Source organism: Castor canadensis, chromosome 18 (genome assembly GCF_047511655.1).
Source record: "Castor canadensis chromosome 18, mCasCan1.hap1v2, whole genome shotgun sequence".
In the NCBI taxonomy this organism is placed as follows: Eukaryota; Metazoa; Chordata; class Mammalia; order Rodentia; family Castoridae; genus Castor; species Castor canadensis.
Window position 1 is genome coordinate 27,780,382 of NC_133403.1, and position 22,350 is coordinate 27,802,731.

Sequence of the window (22,350 nt, forward strand, 5' to 3'; positions counted from 1 at the left end):
CAAAGGGGAAGTGCTATGATTGAGGCTGGCTTGAGTGAGACATGCCACTCTCTAAGAAAAATTGCTCAAAAAAATCCTCCTTCAAAATCTATTTTCTGAGTCAAGGAAGCCAGAAAAAAAAGAAAAAAATCAACTTTTTTCTGAGAACTGTTTGCCAAATTTGAAAGCTGGGAGCAGCAGCCTTGGGCCTCCAAACCTGTGAGGATCTGCAGGCGGATCTGGGTTAGAGTTGTCAGCGAGGTCTGGTAGAGGACACAGATGTTGCAAACCTTCTGTACCTCCACAGAATCCACACGTTTACCCCCGACAGGCCTGAGGATATTCCGAACCGATGCAGATTTCTGAAATGCACGCTTGAGGAGACCTGGAATAGGATAAAGAAGACATGCAACAGAAGTTCAGCCACCTGACAAATCCCACCTGGTCAAGGGAAGGGCATTTTGATAAAACTCCAAATCTACAGGCAGGACAGACAGTGGAGCTGCTGCTTGGCTCAAGACATCACTTTGGAATGAACTGGAAAAATGTTAGTAGTGGGCTTTTAGGAGCAAACCACACACCTTTTCAGAGCATCAGAACATTTTTCAGAACAAGCCAGGCATGCTCAACCACGACATGATATTCTTTTACTGAATTACCTAATTTCAGAAGCCATAAATACTAAGAATTCAGAGACCCATATGAGGTGGAGGGGAGAGGTTTTTTTTGTCTTTTCTTTTCTGGTGCTGGGATCGAACCCAGGGCCTTATGCATGCTAGGCAAGCGCTGTACCACCGAGCTACATCCCAGCCCCAGAGGACCATATGAGGGGAAGAGGGCAAAAGGCACAGAGCCCTACTGAGTCTCAATTTTGTGTACTTTATCATGGGGAGAACCAGCGGCTGGCCTTTGGTCCTGCAGAGCCCTAGGGCAGCCCACTCTGTCACTCACTCTTCACTGGGAGCACATTCTGTGGGGATGCTGGCTGTGTGGGGGCTGGCTCGGGGTGCTCCAGCAGTTTCTTGCTGAGGATGTCACTGAAGAAGATGCGGATAAGAGGCACTCCCCACAGGAACTGCAGCTGTTTGGTGATCAAATACATGGACTCGTTGAGACTAGGAAAAGAGCAGGAGACCGGAGTGTCAGCCCCACAGGCTACAGGGCCAGGGACAGTCCACTCTGTACCCCAGTGGGAGTTTAACTTGTAGATACAGACTGGCACTCCATGGCAGAGAAAATAAGTAAGAACTGAGCTAGGTGTGGTGACACACACCTGTCATTTTAGCACTTGGGAGGCAGAAGCAGGATCACGAGTTCAAGGCCAGCTAGGTCTGGCTCAAATAAACAAACAGGAACCAACAAAACTGTCACTGAGGACTGGGAATGTGAAGACAGTGAATCTTTGTGTACTGCATCACCCAAACTTCCTGAGCTGCCACCAATATTATCACTTTCCCCAGATCACAGTCATCTTGGAGACCATCCCTTACCGCTGGTGGATCAAAGCTGTCTCATGCTAGCTGTGCTACCTCCCCCATCCCCCACCGCTGCCAGACTGCAGCCGTGACCCCATCTGGATGACTCAGCACCTCCTCAGTGTCTCCTTGCCTCCAGAGGTTCCTCTCCAGTCCAGGCAGCAGTCCCTGTTCCACCCCCATTCCCGGAATCTGCTCACATCACCACACTGCTCAAAACCCTAAGCTGGCTTCCACCAACATGCTTCTCAGTGGGGACCCAGTGGTGGCCCTGAGTGCACTGTCTTCATTCATCCTCAACACAACCCTAACAGAGGGGTTATGACGATGACCTCACACGTTAGACAAGGAAACTAGGGAAGCAAGTTTTTCAAAGGGCCTCAGGGAAGAAGCAGTGGAGCCCAGACTGGGCTGTCCCCTAAGGGGCTATTGTGTCCCACCCTGCCCCTAGAACACCATCCCCCAACTCCAAGAACACATGCTCCATTCTTTTCAATGGGGATGTCACACAGGGGTGGCTGGCCTCTAGCAATAAGATAGTACACAAGGATATCACTCAGGTATAAAGGAAAGGAAGCAAACCAGGGATTTCCTTCCATGGCCCTCAACTTTTAAGGGTACCCACCAGGGACCCTATGCCTCGGGCAGACGTCTGAAAGGATAACAGCTGGACACCACAGCTGCCTTTGCTTCATCCCAGCCCAGGGCACATGGCTCACACTGGTGCTACTGCCTTACCTAATCTCTGCTCTTCCACTCTAATGCTTCTGAGCCCTGAATAAGAAAATGCTAAATTCATATTCCACCTCCTGTACAGGATAGGGCGACTGTTATCTCTTTGAATTACTTGTCTTGTTTCAGCAGATTCAGAATATGGTAATCTAGTCAATCAACAAAAGTGGTATTTCTCTTAATTTATTAAGAGAAAGAAGAGTTTGAAAATTTAAATGACAAAAAAAAATGAAAATTAAAAAAAAAAAGAAGAGAATGTAAAATCGTATGATCTCACTTTTATAAAATACTGATGCAAAAGGCTGAAAGGATATTCACTCAGGTCATCTTTGGGTACTAAGATTATGGGTACAAAAACCCATAATTTTGTTTTGTTTTTACAGTCTTGGTCTGATCACTGTTTCTTTTTCCCACTATTATTTTTTTTTAATATTTTTTTGGGGGGGGGCTGGGGATCAAAACCATGCATGCAAGGCAAGAGTTCTACTACTGAGCTACATCCCCAGCCCTTATCTCTATTTTATACAATGAATACATACTATTTTTGTAATTAGAAGTAAAACAACAGAACCTGGAAGAAAGAAGGAAGGAAGAAGGGAAGTGGTGGTAGAGAGGCAAGAAAGGCAGGAAAGGCAGCGACTTGTCTCCAGGACTTACCCATAATCCACAGACTGGGAGAACCAGCCGAGGACAGGGTGCCAGTGAGTCAGGTTGGATTTCTTCTGGGACACATACTTCTGACAGTAGCACAGCATCTGGGTGAGTAGACTCACAAACCCATCAGTTTCCTCCTCTAACACTTTGGGGCTGAGGGAGCCCAAATGTAGGAGGTTGCCTACAGAGAGAGAAGACCAAGTGTGCTGGACTACACAGATACACTTGGTGCCCCCTAGCTTTGCTTTCTGCCTGTGGCTCAGGCAGCCACACCTAAGAGATTCCATGTGAGAGGCACTGGTCAGTGTAAGGGGCTACACTGTAGCCATGGCGGTCTGACTTCAAATTGTGGATAGGCCACAGATGAGCTGTGTGGCTCTCAACCTACCTCTTGAATCTGTTTCCTTATCTGTAAGACTGGAATAAAGATTCCTGCTCTTCAAATGAGGATTGTATGAAGAACATGTAAAATGTCAGGCACACAGAGGTACAGGGTATTTAGCATTATACTTTAATGTTATGTATGTTAATATTTAAAAATCAGGAGTGAACACAAGAAATGACAGTAAAAATATCCTAGGAAATCATTGTTATTCAGTGTTCATCAAAGTCCTTTAATATCTCTTGTGTGAAGATCCTTTTCAGACATTTTCCTAAACTTCAGCCCTAAGAACCTTTTTCTACCTGAATTTCTTCTCATTAGGCAATGAGAACTGCATTGCATTGTTGTCAAATGCTTTCATCTACAACCCTTCCTTCACCTATAGTGGAAGCACTGTGAAGTGGCTGAAGCATCTGCTGCTGGGAGCTTAGCTTCACCTCAGGGCTCCCTTCCTGCTCTTGTCAATCATCTAGGTGGCTCACCACACTTATTTTTTCCGTGGCTGCCGAAAGCCACAGGCTGAAACCTAGTGTTAATTTATAGTCATGTACCTAGCTTGCCAAGTGTGCTTTCCACATGATTTTTAATTCATATTATATTAACTATTTATGTTATCTATCTGAATACATTTTTTTTTTAACAGAAAGAACTTCCAATTGTTACTAAAAATAACTGATGATCTCAGAAAAATATTTGGGCTTCCCTGATGGCCAGAGTCAATCAAATTTCAGCCTCCACTACTCACCCATTAGGCAAAGCGTATGGCATCCTTCTAAACTTTCACATATGTCACGGCATCGACCTTCATCTCTTAAAAATACGATGAATTTACGGAGCATGTCATGAGATTCTAAAACAGTGAGACGCTGCAAACAATGGCAGACTGTTAAAGTGGAAACTGACAGGAAGTTTCCCACTAAAACATGAACTTGATCCCTGCAGATCAGCCCTACTGATGTAGAACATGCTCTCGAGCACGGACAAGAGAAAGGAACAAACAAGAACCTTGTTCTTTGGGATTAACACGAATGTGTCTATACTGGTTATTAGTTTAGAAGAAGAACCGGGAAGAAGCGAGAATTAGCAGAGAAATCATTTTACCTTCTAAGTTCTAAGAACAAAAGCAAAACCAGAATTAGTTTTAGGGGGCAACTCAGAGCCCACTTACCTCAGGGGTCACTGTGCTGAGATGAGTCACAAGAGCAGGCACAGACACGATGTGAATGAGGAAGGGCCGAATCAGATTGTCTGAAAATTGTGCAGCAATCACAGGGCTGGACACAGACAAATCAGCTCAGTCAGTCAGGTGCCACTGTGGATTCTGAATTAAAAAGCAGCTCCACCAATGCCCTCTGACTTCTAGAAATTATGCTTCCAGAATTTAGAAAAACTACAGGCTGAAAATGAGGAATTCCTAAATCAACAATGGTACAGTCATTATGGCGCAAAACTGGGCAGCTGAGTAAAACCAGTTTTGAATACTGATATGAGAAAATGCTCATGCTAAAATAAACCAAAAAAAAAAGCAAAGCTGGGTATGGTGGCTCACCAGAATCCTCACCATTTGGGAGGCAGAGATCGGGAAGATCACAGTTAGAAGTCACCCCTGGCAAAAAGTTAGTCATCTCAACCAATAGCTGGAGTGAGGACCTGCACCTGTCATCTTAGCTAAGAGGGAAGCACAAATAAAGGGATTGTGATCCAGGCTGGCTCGGGCATAAATATGAGACCCTATCCCAAAAATAACAAAAGCAGAAAGAGTTGGATGTATGGTTCAAGTGGCAGAGGGTCTACCAAGCGCAAGGCCCTAAGTTCAAACCCCAGTATTGCCAAAAAAAAAGATAAATCTCTGGACTGTAGAATTCTTTATATTTTTTTCTGCTTCATCTAGGTTTTCTACAATAAGCATGTATTCCATAATCAGAATTTTTTTTTTTGCACCCATTCTGCAAAGTGAAAAAAGTAACAACAGACTATATATTACATGAACCCACTGATGTGGAATACCCAGAACAGGCAAATCCGAAGGAACAGAAAGTAGATTAGTTGCTGCCAGGGATTTTGGGGAGAGGGCAAAGGAGAGTGACCACTAATGAATATGGAGTTTCTTTTAAGGTAATGAAAATGTTCTGGAATCTGACAGTGGGGATGGTTGCACCACTCTGCGAATACAGCAAACCCACCTTATTGATGAATTTGTTACATGTGGTTTTGACCAACTGTAGTTAAAAAAAAAAAAAAAAAAGGGGATTAAAAAATCAAAACAAATTTCAAAAAAAGATTTAAAATTTCTGTGCACACACTATGCAGCTCAGTTGGTGTGGAGCTCTTGGTCAAGTCACACATCACTGTCAGTTGTGTTTAAACTGTGTGACCTGCTGAGTGTTTCTCTGCCTTTTATTTTGTGAAAATCTACTTCCCCCAAAGCAAGTGGTGCCTGAAAAGCAAGATAAAAGTTATGGTAGTCCTTCCAAGCCAGAAAGGGCACTTAATGTGCTTAATTTAAGTGATAAACTGGAAATTTTATATTTTGAAAAGCGGCAAGTCTTTAACGGAAGTTGGGTGTATACTAAACACCACCAAACAATATACTTTTTATTTATCTATCTATCTATTTACAGGGTCTCACAATGTGTATAGCCCAGGCTGGCCTAGAACTTACCCTCCTTCTGCCTTAGCCTCCTGAGTGCTGGAATTACAGGAGAGCACCACCAGGCCTAGCTGAACTGTACACTTTAAATGAGTGAAATTATATATGTGAATTATACTTGAATAAAAATATGATTTGGGGCTGGGGATGTAGCTCAGTGGTAGAGCACCTGCCTAGGCAGATGAAGCCCTGAGTTTGAGCCACACTGCCAGAATAAGAAGTTACTTAAAAAAAAAAAAAATCAATCAGGAGGTCATGCAGACCCTAAATTCAATACCCAGTACCATAAAATAAACAAAAAACAAAGAAACAAATAAAAGACCAAAAGAGGCCATCAGAAAAAAAGAAAAGAGAACTCCTAGGGGAAAATGAGAAATGATTTCTCCTATCTAATGTGTCCAACAGCAATGAGCAACTGTGTCACTGGTGTTTATCAGAATTCGTATCATAAACATTATAAACTTTTACTCTTAAGAGTACCATTTTTGGAACAAGAAAATTTTATGAGACTGAAATGCTCAAAATATCAGTGCCTAGGTGAGGATGACCAAGCAAGTTAATCTCACCGGTCTAAGCAAGGTAAACCACAAGAGAATCAAGTTATTTTCTGCAGTTCAGTAAGCAGTTTAAAACAGGACCAAACAATGCTCTAGAGAGGAAAAGCATACTACAAGGGAATGCCACTGAAACCACTAATCACATTCATGATCAGAGCTCCAGAGGAGAAGGAGCAGTGCCTTCTCTGAGGGCTCTCACAGGAACCTGTGGGCTATGCCTCCAAGTAACTCAGCCTGGCAGGCACCAGGCAAGACATGGAGAAAGGTACTAAGGACATCCAAGGACTGCAGGCATCCCTCATGAGGCCAGCCATAGAGAAGTATCACCGGCTCAAACATTCATGTTTTCCTCCAATTCCTGCTTTCTCCCCAGCAAGAGATCACCAGAATCTTTCTTTAGCTTGTAATTACTCTTAGGTCACCTTGGGTAACCAATTAAATGTACTATATCAGTGTACTGCTAGTTTTATGTTTAACATGGCTAGATATAGCAAAGCTTTACAAGTGTAACCAGGGACCCAGCAGGCATGAAGGGAAAAACAGAAGCTAGAATTAGTGGATACACTGTAATGCACCCTGGGAAAGGGGTATGTGCTCAGATAATAAATGTCCGGGTTTGGGGAAGGTTTCCATATGCCATTTATTTATGTACTGTTCTTAGAACACAAAAATGTGTCCAATATGTGAGGCAAATACAAAGAATAAGGAGCAGAGTGTGGGCACGAGAACAAGTGGCATAACTTCTCTGGGGCTTTAGCTTCCTCATATGTAAAAGGAGATAAGAGAATGCGGTGAGGAGTCAGTTAGTATGTGTAGCAAGTCTTAGAACAATGTGTGGTCCATGATTGTGAGCTAGTCATACTTCAGGACTAAGAGTAATCATGTTTAAACATTTATTGACTTATAGACTTTCACTAGCTTCCTGTATCATGACACCACTGAACACCTAGTTTTAAAAGGAACTGATTATGTTCAATTATATTCAGAGGTGGGGGGAAGTGCACTGTTTAGGAAAAAGAGCTTTGGAGTAACGCAGCCTTAACAAGAGATCAGTGGAATCCATACATAAGAGATAGAATTATGCACCATGTTATACTTTTAAAGAAATGAAGTGGAATGCTTAAATGTCACCACGCTGGTGAATCACACTATGAATTATGAAAAATTCTAAGTTGGGATCTGTCTGTATTCACTGCCCTCCTACCGCAGTGGCACAGTAGCTGCAATGGAGGTTGTATGGCTCAGAGAGCTGAAAATATTTACTATCTGGACCTTGACAAAAAAAGTTTGCCAATACATTCTCTACACTATCAGATTTCAAATTAGTGCTGGATGGGAAATGACTTCACAGGACATTAACGGACATATATTACCATCTGAAAACAAAGCTCAGACATGCTCAGACATTTGGTCCAATGTCAGGTTGAAAAAACCCAAAGGGTCTTCTGAGAACCACAGGACTTCTCAGAGTGTTCAGTACCAGGTGTGCTTTGGACTAACAGCAGAGGGTGGGGTAGGCTGCTTCTCCTGAGCTGGTGATTAACCTCTCTTCTAAGAAGTCAGTGACCCCCTTAACAAGTTAGGATATTCTAGACCCATGCGTGAACACAGTTTTTCCATTTGGCAGTTCTCAGAACTGTAGGTCCAATCTGTTTAAGAAAACTTTTGTTTGTTATGTAGCCTGTATCAACAAATTAAGTGAGTAAGACAAATCTCACATGCTTTCTGCTCCTCTCAATTCCAGCACTTTCAGCCTGTGTCCCTAGCACTACTCCCTCAATCCCTTTCTCCTGCAGTTCTTTGGTTTCCGTTATTTTGTCAGTTCAGAACTCAGATGGAAAAGTGATTGCACCCTGCATCTTGCCACTGACAGAACAAAAGCAATTCATTTTGAACAGTTTCCCTCAGTTCACACTGCAAAAATACTCAGTCTGGAAACTGAAGTATGAGTTGTCATAAAAGTGTTATTTTCACTAAGAACCATACTTTCTGTAAAATCTGATGAAGCAAACAAGGCCATGCCTGATATCAGTAACAAGAGAAAAGAAAACCAAGAGGAGGACCAGGCATGGCAGCCCATGCCTGTAATCCCAGCTGCACAGGGTATATAGGTAGGATTGCAGTCTGAGTGGCCACAGGCAAAAATGTGAGACCCTACCTGAAAAACAAATGAAGCATAAAAGGGCTGGGGGGTGTAGTTCAAATGGCAGAGTGCCTGCCTAGCAAGTATAAGGCTCTGAGTTCAAAACTCCAGTATTGCCAAAAGAAAAAAGAAAAGAAATAAAAGAGAAGAAAACTAACAGAAGAAAGCATTCAGAAGCAGGCAACCCCCCAGTCAGTTTCTTACTTACCGCAGTGCTAGAGAAAAGGCTGCTGTTAAGGTGGATTTGGACAGACAAGGCCTGGATCTGGCTAGGCCTCGGGTTAACAATACCTGAAAAGAACATTTAACTGATCAGGGGACAATACTAACTTTATATCAGTTTGTACATTTAAAAAAAATAAAATGAGTGCTTAAGATAAAAAAAACTGTTAACTGGAACGTGTTTTGAAAAGAAGGAAAGTAGTGGGTCTGGAGGATCATTCTACTACTGTTACCCTACTTCAAATATTGTGTTAAAGTATTTTTATCAGTAAACAGTTAAAAAATTAATAGCTCCAAGCTGGGCACAGTGTCATGCCTGGGTAGTCCTAGCTACGCAAGTCTGAGCCAGGAGGATCACTTAAGCCTAGGAGTTCGAGGCCAACCTGGGCAGCAAAACAAGATGATGTGTCTTAAGAGGAAGAAAAAAAAAAAAAAGCTGGGTGCCACTCACGTCTATAATTCTAGCTACTGAGGAGGCAGAGACCAGGAGGATTGCGGTTAGAAGCAGCCCAGACAAAGTAGTTCGCAAGACCCTACCTCAAAAAATACCCATCACAAAAAAGGGCTGGTGGAGTGGCTCAAGGTGCAGGCCCCGAGTTCAGGTCCCAGTACCGCAAAAATAAATAAATAAATAAAAATTAATAGCTATTAAAGAGAACACCTAATCTAAGACTTAAGGTACCATGTTACTCCGAGACAGCTCAGAGTTAGTGCTGAGCAGAAGATAAGCTCTCAATAGGCCACTTTCTGCTGTTACACCACCTCACAGGATTGTCCAAAAAACCAAACTGGGAGACAGTCCATCACAGTGCCACGCAGAAGGGCCAGATCAACGCTCCTTCCAAACCCAAAATTCTATGGTACTTCCAAACAGCAATCAGGCTCTGACAATTCTTGGGATGCAAACTGGCATGACAGGTACAGAGTGGACAGCAGGTCATTCAAGGACAGAGCTAGAAACATGCTTCCAGATACTGACCAAGAAGGAACCTGAAGAATGAACATAGAGGCTTCCTTCCAAGCCTAAACTTGCAGCCAAAATGCAGAGTAAAAGGGGTCTGGTGCCACTGTCCTCCCTTTACCTGAACCACAGGTCACCTGAGGCAGGAGTAAGGAGAGGACACTGTATACTTGACTCTTTCTGAAGAAAGTGTTTCTGTGAGGAGGGCTCCGGACATGCCAAAACCCATGTAAAAATCCAATTCAGGTGTTGGAGAGTGGAAGGTCACATATTGGGGACGGGCTCACAGACCTGCAGCACAGAATAAAAGCCATGCTGGTTGAGATGTCCCATTATATTTGCACAAATGTGGTTCATGGCTGGTCGAAGGCTCTCACCTAAATGAAAAGGAAAGTTTGAGAAAATATTTCTTGCATACTATGCCCTACTTATGTGGGACAGAAAATGATGCCCCAGGTCCAAGTCCAGAAGGAAACACAACACTCTCTGGCATGCCTTTAAGCCCTAAGGGCCAAACCAGAGTACAGGAGGCATGGAGGAAACCCCTCCTCTTGGGAGCCAGGACCTTTCCTCACCCTAGCCAGAAGGAACACTGCTGGCCTGTGGCACCTTCTCCAACTCCCTCCTAGAGTTGGCACTTTCTACTTCCCGCTGGGACACGACCTCACTGGCAGAGCTCAGAACTCAACAATTTTTAGGTTCCTCCCCATATCCAGAATGCATGGAACAAAGCCTCCTGTTTCGTGTGAAGCCTTTGCAGTTTCCTCTGCTTTCAGCTTCTCCATCCTCTTTCTTCACTCTAGCTCTGAGCTCACACTACTTCTTCAGGAAAGTCTGAGCCCCAGACCATGCAAAACCTACCACCTCCACTGAGTACTCTCCTTCCCTTGGGGCTCTTTCTACCAAACAGTTGCCACACTTGTCATTTTATATAAACAGTTATTGCCAGGGTTTTGTGGAGAACTGCTACCCCTTAGATACCAAAATCTGTCAATGCTCAAGTCCCCTATATGAAACTGCATACTGTTTGCATGTAACCCACACATATCTTCTTGGACATTTTAAATCATCTGTAGATTGTTTATAATACCTAATACAATAAAAGCGATATATATAGTTGTTATAATGTATTAAGGACTAATGACAAGAAAAAAAAAAGGCTGTACATGTTTATTATAAATGCAATTTTTTTCAGATATTTTTAATCCTTAGTTAGCTAAATCCATAGCTATGGAGCCTGCAAATCTGGAGGGCTGACTGCATATGAGTAACTGCTACTTAATATTTTAAGTTCTAAGATTCTAAGTTCTTGAGGATGGGAACACCCAAAGTCCCAGAAGATAGTGACCTTTTGTGCTTTGCTCATCACTGTGTATGTACGAATGAACGGATGAAATAAATACATAAAACATATAAGGACAACTTTCAGGGAAGGAAGCAGCTTTACAAGGCAAATATTATGGGCAAAATAGAATTATCTGACACTTAATGATTTTCCAAATGTAATGAGAAGGTTTAAGTGAACATGACAGTTTCCAGGCTAAGGTACAACACAATATAAAAAACAAGATCAGAAGAGCCATCATCTTTAAACATAAATTGAAAAAGTGGGAGAGCATGACACACAACAACTAACATATTCAAAAACTATGACCCAGTCTGATAGGAAGTGCCAAGAGCACTTGTATGGTCTCAGAGCCCTCCCTGAGGGTTGTGGTGGCAAAACTGCTTCTTATAAAGGAGAAAAGGTACCCCTCTCTCTATGGATGCTGGTTAGGAAGGATTGGGAGGTGGGTCCCACAGACCTTTTCCCCAGAGAATTTTCCATGTTGATGTGTCTGTGAAGGTGACAAGCATCGTGAGGTACAGCGTGATGAGTTTGGAGTCTTGCAAGATTTCAGGCTATAAACAAGAAAGGGAGGAGTATTAAAACACACACCTCCAACCCCACACAGCAGAGCATTACTTCACACCTTTCCTCAGTACACCGACTGGAGTCAATGAGTCAAGATACTAACTGCATCCTTTTACTCTTGGGAAATGACCATGGTAGGAATCACACGATATGGCTTTTGATATGTAGTGCTGAGCCATGGAATCAAAAGGCTCCTGGGAATGGAGAACTGAGCATTCTTAGGAAACCAGAGGTAAGCTGGTCTGCCATTTGTGCACATATCTTACTGAAGGAACAGTAGAAATGTAACTGAGCCTAACAGGAACTCTGGACTCTGACTTCTGACTTCAATACTTACCAGCTTGTGATTGTGGGCAAGTTTCTTAACCTCTGTGCCTTGGTTTCCTCATCTGCTGACTAGGGATAGTAACATTCCTTTCCTCCCAGGGTTACTGTGAGGCATAAATCGATTAATGTACACAAAGCACCAAGAACAGTGCCTGGCACATAGATAGCTCTGGGCATTATTGGCTATTGTTACAACCATGATGGTAGTCACTGTTTTTGTAAGAATAAGTTAGGCAAAATGCCTACTTTCTAGGCTCAGAGACCTTGTAGCACATATACCTGGAAAGGACCCGAGAGACCATCAAGATCAAAGCCCTCAGCTCGCAGAGAACAAGAGAGGGGAAGTGACTTCAATCAGGGACGTGTGGAGAATCAGCAACAGTATTAGGACTAAATCTCAGTTCTTCCCGGCTGCAGACCCAGTGCTCTTTTCTCCTAGCAGCTGTTTCTGCACATAAACTTTTCTGACATGTTCACAGCAGGAAGACCTGTCTCACAGAGAAATCTGTTGGGGAAAGCAGAAACAGAAAGAGGCAAGAGGGTCTGACTGGCTCAAGTGAAGGTAGGGGAAAAACCTGTCTGCTTGGCCCTAAGGCATTTTGGTGGAACCCCAGAGCTCTAAGGACTAGGGTGTAAGGACCTCTGTTCTGTGCCTTAATGCCTCATCTGACAAGCCACTTGGTAGGTGGCTTGCTGTCTTGGCAGGGTCGTGGACAAGAGCCATTCATAAGAACCTCAACAAGGCAGGCTGACAATGGATCACTGCGGGCTCTGGGACATTTCCTTTATTGCTCGGCTACAACCCGAGCCCTTGCCAAGCCTCTGTCCCTGAAACTTCTCCCTCCCTGAGCAAAGCGGAAGTGGCTGCTGTTTGTGTCTGCTCACACTCCGTCCACCTTTGCATCATACAAGGGCAGGCACAGGACCAGGCTGGCTAATGGCAAGACCCCATTGCTCTCACTACTACGATGGGATTGGGGTTGAGCCCAGGATCCCACTGGGCCTCTAAGAGTCCTGAATTTTTGAGCCAGAGAGGCCTCCTTTTTCATTTTGGTCAAGACAGGGTAAGGATGTGAGGTCAAGATTGCTAGCTGCCAAGACACAGGAAAGGATGTGGTGACTCCAAAAGGGAGAAGAGATAAAAGAACCAGGAGGAGAATCCAGAAGTCCCTGACTCTTGTCATCCAGTTGCCATGTTTCAGAACATATTCTGTAACAAAATGCTCTTTTGCATCATTAGCTGTGCTCAGGTTTCTGTAAGTTACTTGTAAGAAGAGGCCTGATTTGCATAAGATACACCATACAGTATACATCCAAAGACCTAAAGGAGGACAGGATTGCTGCACCATCAAGCCTGTGGCAAGTATAGTCAAAGTCAACCTGCTGTACCAAAGCAGGGCTCACAATGACCATAGCATCTACTTTGCTCTCTCTCAGAACAGAGGCTCAACATGATAAAAGCGAGAGCACACAAGGAAGGGGTGAGGTAGGTAAGACACCTAAAAAACTAGCTAGCATTTGTTGCCCTTAACGCAGAGAAACTAAAGCAGATACCTTAAAAGCAACTGAGGCCAATAGGAAAAGGGGACCAGGAACTAGAGAAAAGGTTAGATCAAAAAGAATTAACCTAGAAGGTAACACCCACGCACAGGAAATCAATGTGAGTCAACTCCCTGTATAGCTATCCTTATCTCAACCAGCAAAAACCCTTGTTCCTTCCTATTATTGCTTATACTCTCTCTACAACAAAATTAGAAATAAGGGCAAAATAGTTTCTGCTGGGTATTGGGCGGGGGGAGAGGGAGGGGGCAGAGTGGGTGGTAAGGGAGGGGGTGGGGGCAGGGGGGAGAAATGACCCAAGCCTTGTATGCACATATGAATAATAAAAGAAAAAGGAAAAAAAAAAAAAAAAAGAACAGAGGCTCAGCCAATGATTCCTTACTTGTTCTTTACCTCAATGCCTCAGGGCCAAGCTGACAGGTTATTCCCCTACCTTCACTCGAGCCAGGCAGACCCTCTTATCTCTTTCTGTTTCTGCTTTCCACAACACATTTCTCTATGAGACAGGTCTTTTTGCTGTGAACATGTAAGAGAAGTTTATGGGTAGAAGCAGTGCTAGGAGAAAAGAGCCCTGGATCTGCAGTCAGGAAGAACTGAGATTTAGTCCTAATTCTGCTACTAATTCTCCACACATCCTTGAAGGAAGTCACTTCCCCTGTCTTGTTTTCTGAGCACTCAGGACTTTCTCACTGACAGATCTCCAAATGCATAAACAATGAGGGAATGCTGGGGACTGTGAAAGCACACACTAAAGGTGCCAGATGAGAATGATAGATTTATTATTTTTTTTTTACCTTGAGCTGCTCAAGAAATTCACAGCAATACCACAGAATGTCCTTGATCTGTTTAATCCACAGGAGAGTGAGATCCTTGGAAAGAGCCAGAGACACATACCACACCTACAAGCAGGACAAAGAGGAACATCACGGGCAGTTACAGGGATTACACTACATGTAGTCCGACTATTGGAACTGGACCTATTAGTTAGGTCCCACGCCAGATAGGGCAATGGGAATAAATGAACAAGCAGAAAGTAGGGCTTATTTTAACACTAAATTCAAAGATGAAGAGCCTAGAGAGGGAATATACTATCTTGAATAGCAAGAGCAGATCTTGCAAAACAGATTCTTGGACAATGAGGACGAGGGAATCATTTGTACTTTGCCAGTGTTCTCCACCCACTGACTACTTATTTGCACATGTATGAATTAAAGTCCTAACACTTAACAGGAACTTTCAGAGCTAAAAAAAACTGGTCCATGGGACTGTGGGAGACTTCCCTCCTAGCTTCTGACCGGCTTACCTTGGGCTCGCTCTCAGCATCCATGCTGCTCAGGATGCAGCGACACAACTTCTCGAATCTCTGCAGAGGCAGAAAGGTTATAAATTCCCAACTACTGAGAACAAGGGAGAGAGAGGGAAACAGGCACGTGGTAGGCACCTGGCATGTGCAGACAACATATCAGGCGACTAGTGTATATGATCATATTTAATTCTTTGCTATAGACATGAAAGCTGAGTATCAGAGGGCTGAAAATACTCTCAATCTGATGGCCTATAGGCTAGATGAGCCCCACAAATGTGTCTTATTTATTTTTCAATTAATTAATTTTTTTTGCCATACTGGGGTTTGAACTTAGAGCCTCACGTTTGCTAGGCAGGTGCTTTACCACTTGAGCCACTTCAGCCTGCAAATGTGTTTTAAAAATTGCTGTATTTCAGGGTGTATATGATGGCTCATGTCTGCACACAACTATAATCTCTGCTACTTGGGAGGCAGAAATCAGGAGGATCATGGATCAAGGTCAGCCACAGTAAAAAGTTAGCAAGGTCAATCAGTAAGCTGGGCATGGTGGTGTGCACTGTCATCCCAGCTACTCTGGAGGCAAAGGTATCAAAGAAGGGCTGACTGTGGTCCCAGGGAAGCCTGGGCAAAAACCTAAGACCCTACCTGAAAGAAACTAAAAGCTAAAAAGGGCTGGGGGTAGGGCTTAAGTGGCAGAGTGCTTGCCTAGCAAGCATGAGGCTGAGCTCAAACCCCTGTACTCTACCCCCCACACCAAACTGGAGTATTTCACATAAAAGTCCAGAATACAGCTTCTTTTGGAAAACAAAATCCATCTGGAAAATTGGGCCTGAATTCATGCAGACTAGTAGCTGTCTCCTAACTCAGGCTCTACAGCCTGCCATTTTTTTTTAAATGGTACTGGGATTTGAACTCAGGACTTTGCACTTGCTACACAGGTACTCTACCACTTGAGCCATGCTTCCAGCCCTTGCAATCTGCCATTTTGTAAGCACCAGGGACACTAACTTCTGCCTCACAGCCATCAGTCAAAGATTGTCATATCACTGCTTCTATCTGATATATAAAAGAAAAGTGGAAACAAACAGGAACAGATCCAGATCTGCCCTTGAAATGGTGCAGTCCTGTAGTGTCCTCCTTTATATTCGGGCTCACCGCCCTGAGCTTGTCTCTCCTCATCTTTGTGACGGTATGTTCACTTGTGTCTCCCTCAGCTGGTGGACTAGGAAATACAGACGGTAGAGACCTTGCCTAACTTGTTTTCTTGTGGGGCCTCACTGGTATCTTTACCATTATTACAGATACTTATCACTTTCCTGGGGTTGTATATTCCAGGACGATCATTTCTATTCCTAAAGTGCAAACTGACATGTTTTGTTTTGCAAGATGTTAAAAAAAAAATTCAAATTAGCTGCTAACTTTTACAAATAAGAATATTAAGAAGAAAGGCTCAGATCTCTAGCATCTCTCCAAAAACACAGAGTATGTGTCCACTACTGGCGGAAGCCTAGTAGCACATGTCCTCTTTGAGTGGGGCAGAAAACAGACCCACTGTGCTCTTGATGACCTCTCTCCATAGCCTGTCAGCTACTGATTACTGTGATTCCAGTTCTGCATGACAGTTTGTCTCATATACAGTAGCTTTCACTCATGTGCCTAGGCTGCCTGGCTCCTGTAGGTATCAGAGTCCAACTCATGCTTGTAGTTGTCAATGTGAAAAAATCCCCAGAAGCCCTGGGCACAATACCTGCAAAATAGCTCCCAAGAAAACAAAAGGGGCAGGGTGTGGGGGTGAAAGTGCCTACCTCACAGCAGTGCCATAGGAATGAAATGAGCTAGTATTTATAAAATACCTACACAAAGTCCTGGTATGTGGGCAGTACTATGTATGTTTGCTATTATTATTTACCTCATTATCCTCTTTAATTTTGAATATGAACAGCAGTTTCCTGGCAATCTTAAAAATACAAAGTGCACTTCTCTTACTGGATCCAGAGTCATCAGCTTTAAAGAATTCATCAATCTCTTTCCTAGGGAGAGAAGGGTTAAAAAAAAAAAAAAAAAAAGACATTTTAAGTGAGTTCACAGCACCTGGAAGGCTTTTCATGCACTCTAAGGGAAAGGACATTTTCTACTAATTGGGAGCAAGAGGCAATGTGCTAAGGAGTTCCTGGAGCCCACCTGATGTCTTTCTGCAGTTGACTCCGACGGAGGAAACTGCGGAAGTGGGCCTGAATCGCCACAGCCGCACGCTCCCGCTCCTTCTGCACCAGCCTTTCTTCTCGTGCCTGCCGGGCTCTATCGATGAACCATGCTCTTGAGGTCTGAGACACAGTGAACATGTTTGCAAGCTGGCACAAACCCTGCAAGGAAAATAGCAAGGTGCTGCTGTAGATCACTGTGTGAAACACTCAAGAGAAAGGGGCTCCAGTGCAAAGAGCAGACAGGGACCTGGGCAGGACCTCCTGTACCTGCCCAGGTGCTCAGAGCTCTCCTCACATAAATCCTAACTTCCTACTGGCTCCTTTCACATACCTCACCAATACCAGGGATGCTATAGCCTGTATTAAACAACATTCTCTTAAGGAAAGAGCACAGTGCCTGAAACAGAGTATGGCAGGGTCTGCACAAGTTTAAAAAATGAACAAAGCATGACTCAATCCCACTTATAAAGCCCCAGTTCAAACCAGGTATCCTTTAAATCAAAGACTCCTAGATATTTGCATTTTCTGGAGCAGTCCACCACATTTAGGGAGATACCAATAAGCAGCTAACTTCCATTTTGCAAGGTAAAAACGGAGCATGATTATTTATTGTCACTATTATTTTAGTCACCCATTCACTCAAAAAATGTTTACTAGTGCAACCAGGTGCCGGTGGCTCATGCCTATTATTCCAGTGACTCAGAGGAGGCAGGAGATCAGAGGATCACGGTTCAAAGCCAGCCCAGGCAAATAGTTCACAAGACCCTATCTCAAAAACACCCATCACAAAAAAAGGACTGGTGGAGTGGCTCAAGATGTAGGCCCTGAGTTCAACGCCCGTATCACAAAAAAAAAAGTTTACGGGTGTATACACTGTGGTCAGCACACACACACACAGAGTCTTTAAGTGCTTATTTTAACATTAAAAAGCAAAAGGTACTGTACATTACTTATTTGTTTGTTCTTATTGTTCCCACACTATGAAGATTTTACAGCAGGATTGCTCTTGCCCACTGACAGGTACTTTGCTGGGCAGAGGCACTAAAGTCTATATTAAGTCATTTTCTAATCACTAGTAACTGCCTTTATGCCAAAGGGTAGCTGTCAAAATCTCACAGCACTGATCCATGAAACATCTCGTACGATGACTGCTTTAGATGCTTCATAACTTCTGTCATTCTATTCAAAATACAGCCAAACTGACAAAAACACTGAAAGGAATTATTCAGGAATTCAGACTTTTGGAAAACCATCTCTTTACGTGGATAATTCACTCAAAGCAGTGCCATGATGGAACATCATCCGGAGTAATGATTTCATGCTGGGCTTCTGCCACATGAATACAGCCAGGGACCTCAGAAGACCCTTCTCAGCACTGACTCCTACCTGTCAAAGAACACCAGGGCTTTGCCAGCATGTGGGTCTATCATCAGTAATTCCTGAGACAAATGAACAGAACGTGACTAACCACAGGAGGGAGGGTAAGAAGACTGGAACGAAAAGGGCAACTGTATTCTGAATCATTCATACCTCCTCCCACCCACTCAAGTCTGAACACCTTACCTGAGGACCTGCCTGTGTAGCAGAAATGCTAGGTAACCATTAGTGATCCTGCACAGGACACACAGTGGACAGCTTCTCACTTCAAAATAGGTTGTGTTTTTCTGGCAGAAGCAGAAGAAAAAAAATTCCAGATTTAGGGTTAAAGTTTTTTTTATTTTTATTTTTATATTTTTTATGGTTGGACTAGGGTTTGAACTCAAGGCTTCATGCTTGCAAAGCAGGTGCTCTACCACTTGAGCCACACCTCCACTCCAGGGTTAAGTTTCATGGGTGTGGTACGGTCTTCCTCATTGAGTGTCAACGTCAATAATTAATATAGTGCTATGGTTAAAAGTATTATGTCCTCTTTAGTTTATGTGTCATCTAAATGTTAGGCTGTATCTCCCCAATCATCACAAATTAAAGGGAAAAAGTTGAAGATAAGAAGTTATTAAAGCTTTAAGTACACTTGATGATAAGCAAAAAGAATTGATGGAATGTTTAAAAGCCATTAAAGTGCTGTGGCAGCACATATACTAAAAATTAGAACGACAGAGAAGATTAGCACCCCTGTGCAAGGATGACACGCAAGTTCATGAAGCAATCCATAGTAAAAAAAAAAAAAAAAAAGCCATTAAAAATTGTTTGACATTTAATGGTATGAAAAACTTTTATACCTTAGAAGTGAAAAAACAGCTGCCTGTGACCCAATGTGACCCTGACTATATATGGAAAAGACACAGACACAAAATTGCAATGAAACAGGACTACATGTTAAGACTTGCTTAAGCATGAGGCCCTGAGTTCGAGCCCCAGCACCATAGAGTGGGGGTGGAAAAGCAGTCATTTTGAGGTAATGGGATTATAGAAAAATTTCCACAGAAAGCACGTGGTAAGGTGGCATGGCACAGGAGGGAGCACATGAGATTTGGAGCCACACAGAACTGGATGGAGCCAGTTCCTGGCTTTGTCAGTACTGTCAGGAGAGTCTCAAGAGTCTTTCTGTCTTTATCCGTTAATTGAATCAGAGGCCCATCATGAGGCCTATGAGATGAGCTGTATCAAGCTCCTATTGATGACAGAGCAGTCAATAAGTCTAATGGATGCATTCTTTTTATGTTTTTTTTTTTTTTAACCTGCTGAAGCTCCCATCTGCAGTCACTAAAGTTCTTCACGTAGGAAGTAATACTGGCTCCCTGACACTGCTCACCAGTAAGCTTTTTCCCATCTTCAAGTGTATTAAGATTTACCAGTCCTAGCACTTGGGCGCTGAAGTCCTGGTCCTGTTTAAATTACAGAATAACTTCAAGGTCCTGAGAGGACTAAGCAGGGTTCAAGCCAGGGGCACAATGCTATGTTCTCTCTATAACATGTCCATTACTGGCAAAGGGGACCGAGGGATCAGAAGAGGGAACCTATTCCCAAAGGAAAAATAGAAGGTTGCATACAAACTGTGCCTTAGTATCTGTAAGATTACCTCAAAACTTTCACTTCTCCCAGGGTAAGAACCCTTCCTTGAGATTAGCATGCTCTCAGCAATGTTATATGCTGGTTTCTGTTTACATGGCCTGATGTCTATTCTTTGTAGTTTTTCTCATTCTTTCCTATATACCTCCTCCACTTGTGTTCTGTAGCATCAAACAAAACACATAATCCAATTATAAGTACTTTATTCTGATAAATGCCACAGAGAATCAAAGAAAAGACTTGTGTAGCAGAAAAGGCCTTGGCTCAGAGAAAGTAGCCATGCTTCCTTTTAGTCCTGATTCCACCTTTCATTTTTACCAAGTTACTTATCTACTACTCTAGGCCCCAATTTCTTTACCTGTAAATTGGTGGTAATAATAGTACTACATCCTAGGGTTACTGAATTTAATCATTGCAACATTGCGATTATGATTAAATAGGAATTATTAGTAAGGAGTATTTGAAAGCACATAGCAAGTGAGCTTTACTGAATTGTTCTTGTGAATTGCACAACCTAATTAGGGAAATAAGAGTTATACAGGTAGAAAATGAGAAGCTGGCATAACCAAGACCATTTGAAAAGGAAAATGAGTGTTCCGCAAGTGTCAAGTCTGTTCTAAATGATCTCATCTAGTAAAGGCAGCAATGGCATGAGAAGATCACTTGCTAATTTCCTTAGTCCAGGTTAGATGGTTAAGTGGCACAGCAAAGCTTTTAATACTAACAGATAAGATTCAGATTCCGTACTACCTCTATATTCCCATAGGATCAGATCAAAAAGCAGTCTTTTCTGGATGAGGACAACATTAAGGAGAGCAAAAGTGCACATCAGAGCTGAGCATAGTGTCACACACCAGCACCTGGGAGGTGGAGGCAGGAGGATTGAAAGTTTGAGGACAGTTTGGGCTACACAGCCAGACCCTGTCTTAGGAAAAAAGAAAGGTGCAGGACAGTCCAGAGTATCATCATAAGATGAAGTGCCATAAATATCAACTGCTGAGTGATTTTTCCTGTATGGTGGGAAGAGCTGGGCTGCCAGGTTTAATAGCCATCATTTGCTAAAGGCATTTTACATCAGACACTGCACAGATACCTAATCTACCTTGTCTTTTCAACAGATCTATCCTATTAGGTCAGTAGTCTAATTTTTTTAAAGTCAAGAATAAACAGCACAGAGACAAAGAAAAAATAAGAATAGGCAACAGGACTTGGAGAAATCATTAATACTAGCTATCGTTTATGGAAAGCTACAGCCAATCTACATGGGTTCTAACATCAACCCCATGTTCTCCTGGGCAAAATGACAGACACAGAGGAGGGATGACTTGCCAGAGTTCTCTGGGCTCCTGGATTTGAACCCCAAAGCAATCGCTTATTGGTAAGTATAATCAACAATATTGGTAAGTATAATCGCTTATTGGTAAGCATAATTTGCCATTCACAGAATGGCAAAACAAAGAGAACCTGAAAATGCAAGGCTGCCCATGATGGCTATGTTGGGAGTTAAATTATAATCAAGCTTTTATTAAGAGTTCAGTTTCAGGCATGAAACTAAAACATATTATAAAATACGCTCTGTGAAACGATCTTATGACTCCATTCTACAGAGTAAGAAACAGGGTCAGAGAGGTGAGTGGACTCACCCAAGGTCACCCAGAGCGAACAGGATTAGAACTCCAGTTTGGGTGATTCCTGAGGCCCAGGGGCTTTCCTCTGCGCCAACAACCAAGATAACAAGTCCTTTTCGCCCAGCATTAGTCCGTTATTAAAACAGAAAGGGCCAACATAGGCAGGCCCTGGATCGCGAAAGCCAGCCCTCTGAACCTGGTCCTCCGACTTGATCATGCACGGACTCGTCTCAGAACCACCTCCTGTAAAGTCCCCGGCTCCACCACCCAGAGGACCGAACACCCTATTGCCACTAGCTACCCGCAGCCGGTAGACCTTTATCCGCTGGAGGTCCCCGCGCTCGGGGTCCGGGGCGCAGCTTATCGCCGCCTCAACCCAATATCCCCGACTCCTGCCAGACCTGGGGCAGCAGCCGAAGCCCGACCGCCATCTTGCCCCGGGTGTCCGCTCTTCGAACTCCGCCTGGAAGCATCCGGTTCCGGGAAACAATAGTTCCACGGAGCTTATTTTCCTGGGAAAACCAGCCTGCATCTTGTCCTCTTCTTTGGCAGCTAAAAAAATGGGAACACTCAGAATTTGGATAAATGCCTGACCAAACCAAGAAGAGGTGGAATCCCTGCCAGAGAAGTGGGAGGGAAAGCGGTC

The 22,350-nt window shown here is 43.3% G+C and overlaps 1 protein-coding gene and 1 pseudogene across 8 annotated transcripts in view; one reads left to right on the top strand and one right to left on the bottom strand.

Moving 5' to 3' along the window:
• The window catches only part of Ube3b (ubiquitin protein ligase E3B), a 50,771-nt gene extending 28,430 nt beyond the window's left edge, over positions 1 to 22,341 (bottom strand). The window contains exons 1-15 of one of the 8 annotated variants that reach the window (XM_074060834.1): positions 22,021 to 22,340; positions 20,087 to 20,237; positions 18,631 to 18,731; positions 17,045 to 17,226; positions 16,773 to 16,893; positions 14,861 to 14,920; positions 14,352 to 14,456; positions 11,561 to 11,657; positions 10,047 to 10,132; positions 8,781 to 8,863; positions 4,391 to 4,496; positions 3,968 to 4,088; positions 2,844 to 3,021; positions 931 to 1,094; positions 197 to 364 (exon numbers count right to left, since the gene is read on the bottom strand). In XM_074060834.1, coding sequence (XP_073916935.1) covers positions 197 to 364; positions 931 to 1,094; positions 2,844 to 3,021; positions 3,968 to 4,088; positions 4,391 to 4,496; positions 8,781 to 8,863; positions 10,047 to 10,132; positions 11,561 to 11,657; positions 14,352 to 14,456; positions 14,861 to 14,920; positions 16,773 to 16,893; positions 17,045 to 17,205 — 1,450 coding nt within the window. In that variant the 5' untranslated portion in view covers positions 17,206 to 17,226; positions 18,631 to 18,731; positions 20,087 to 20,237; positions 22,021 to 22,340. Of the gene's footprint in view, positions 1 to 196; positions 365 to 930; positions 1,095 to 2,843; positions 3,022 to 3,967; positions 4,089 to 4,390; positions 4,497 to 8,780; positions 8,864 to 10,046; positions 10,133 to 11,560; positions 11,658 to 14,351; positions 14,457 to 14,860; positions 14,921 to 16,772; positions 16,894 to 17,044; positions 17,227 to 18,630; positions 18,732 to 20,086; positions 20,238 to 21,719 lie in introns of all 8 variants that reach the window. The other 7 variants (XM_074060833.1, XM_074060832.1, XM_074060836.1 and 4 more) reach the window with 7 other exon arrangements.
• LOC141419081 (U6 spliceosomal RNA) lies at positions 19,126 to 19,224 on the top strand (annotated as a pseudogene).
• Positions 22,342 to 22,350: the final 9 nt, after the last annotated feature.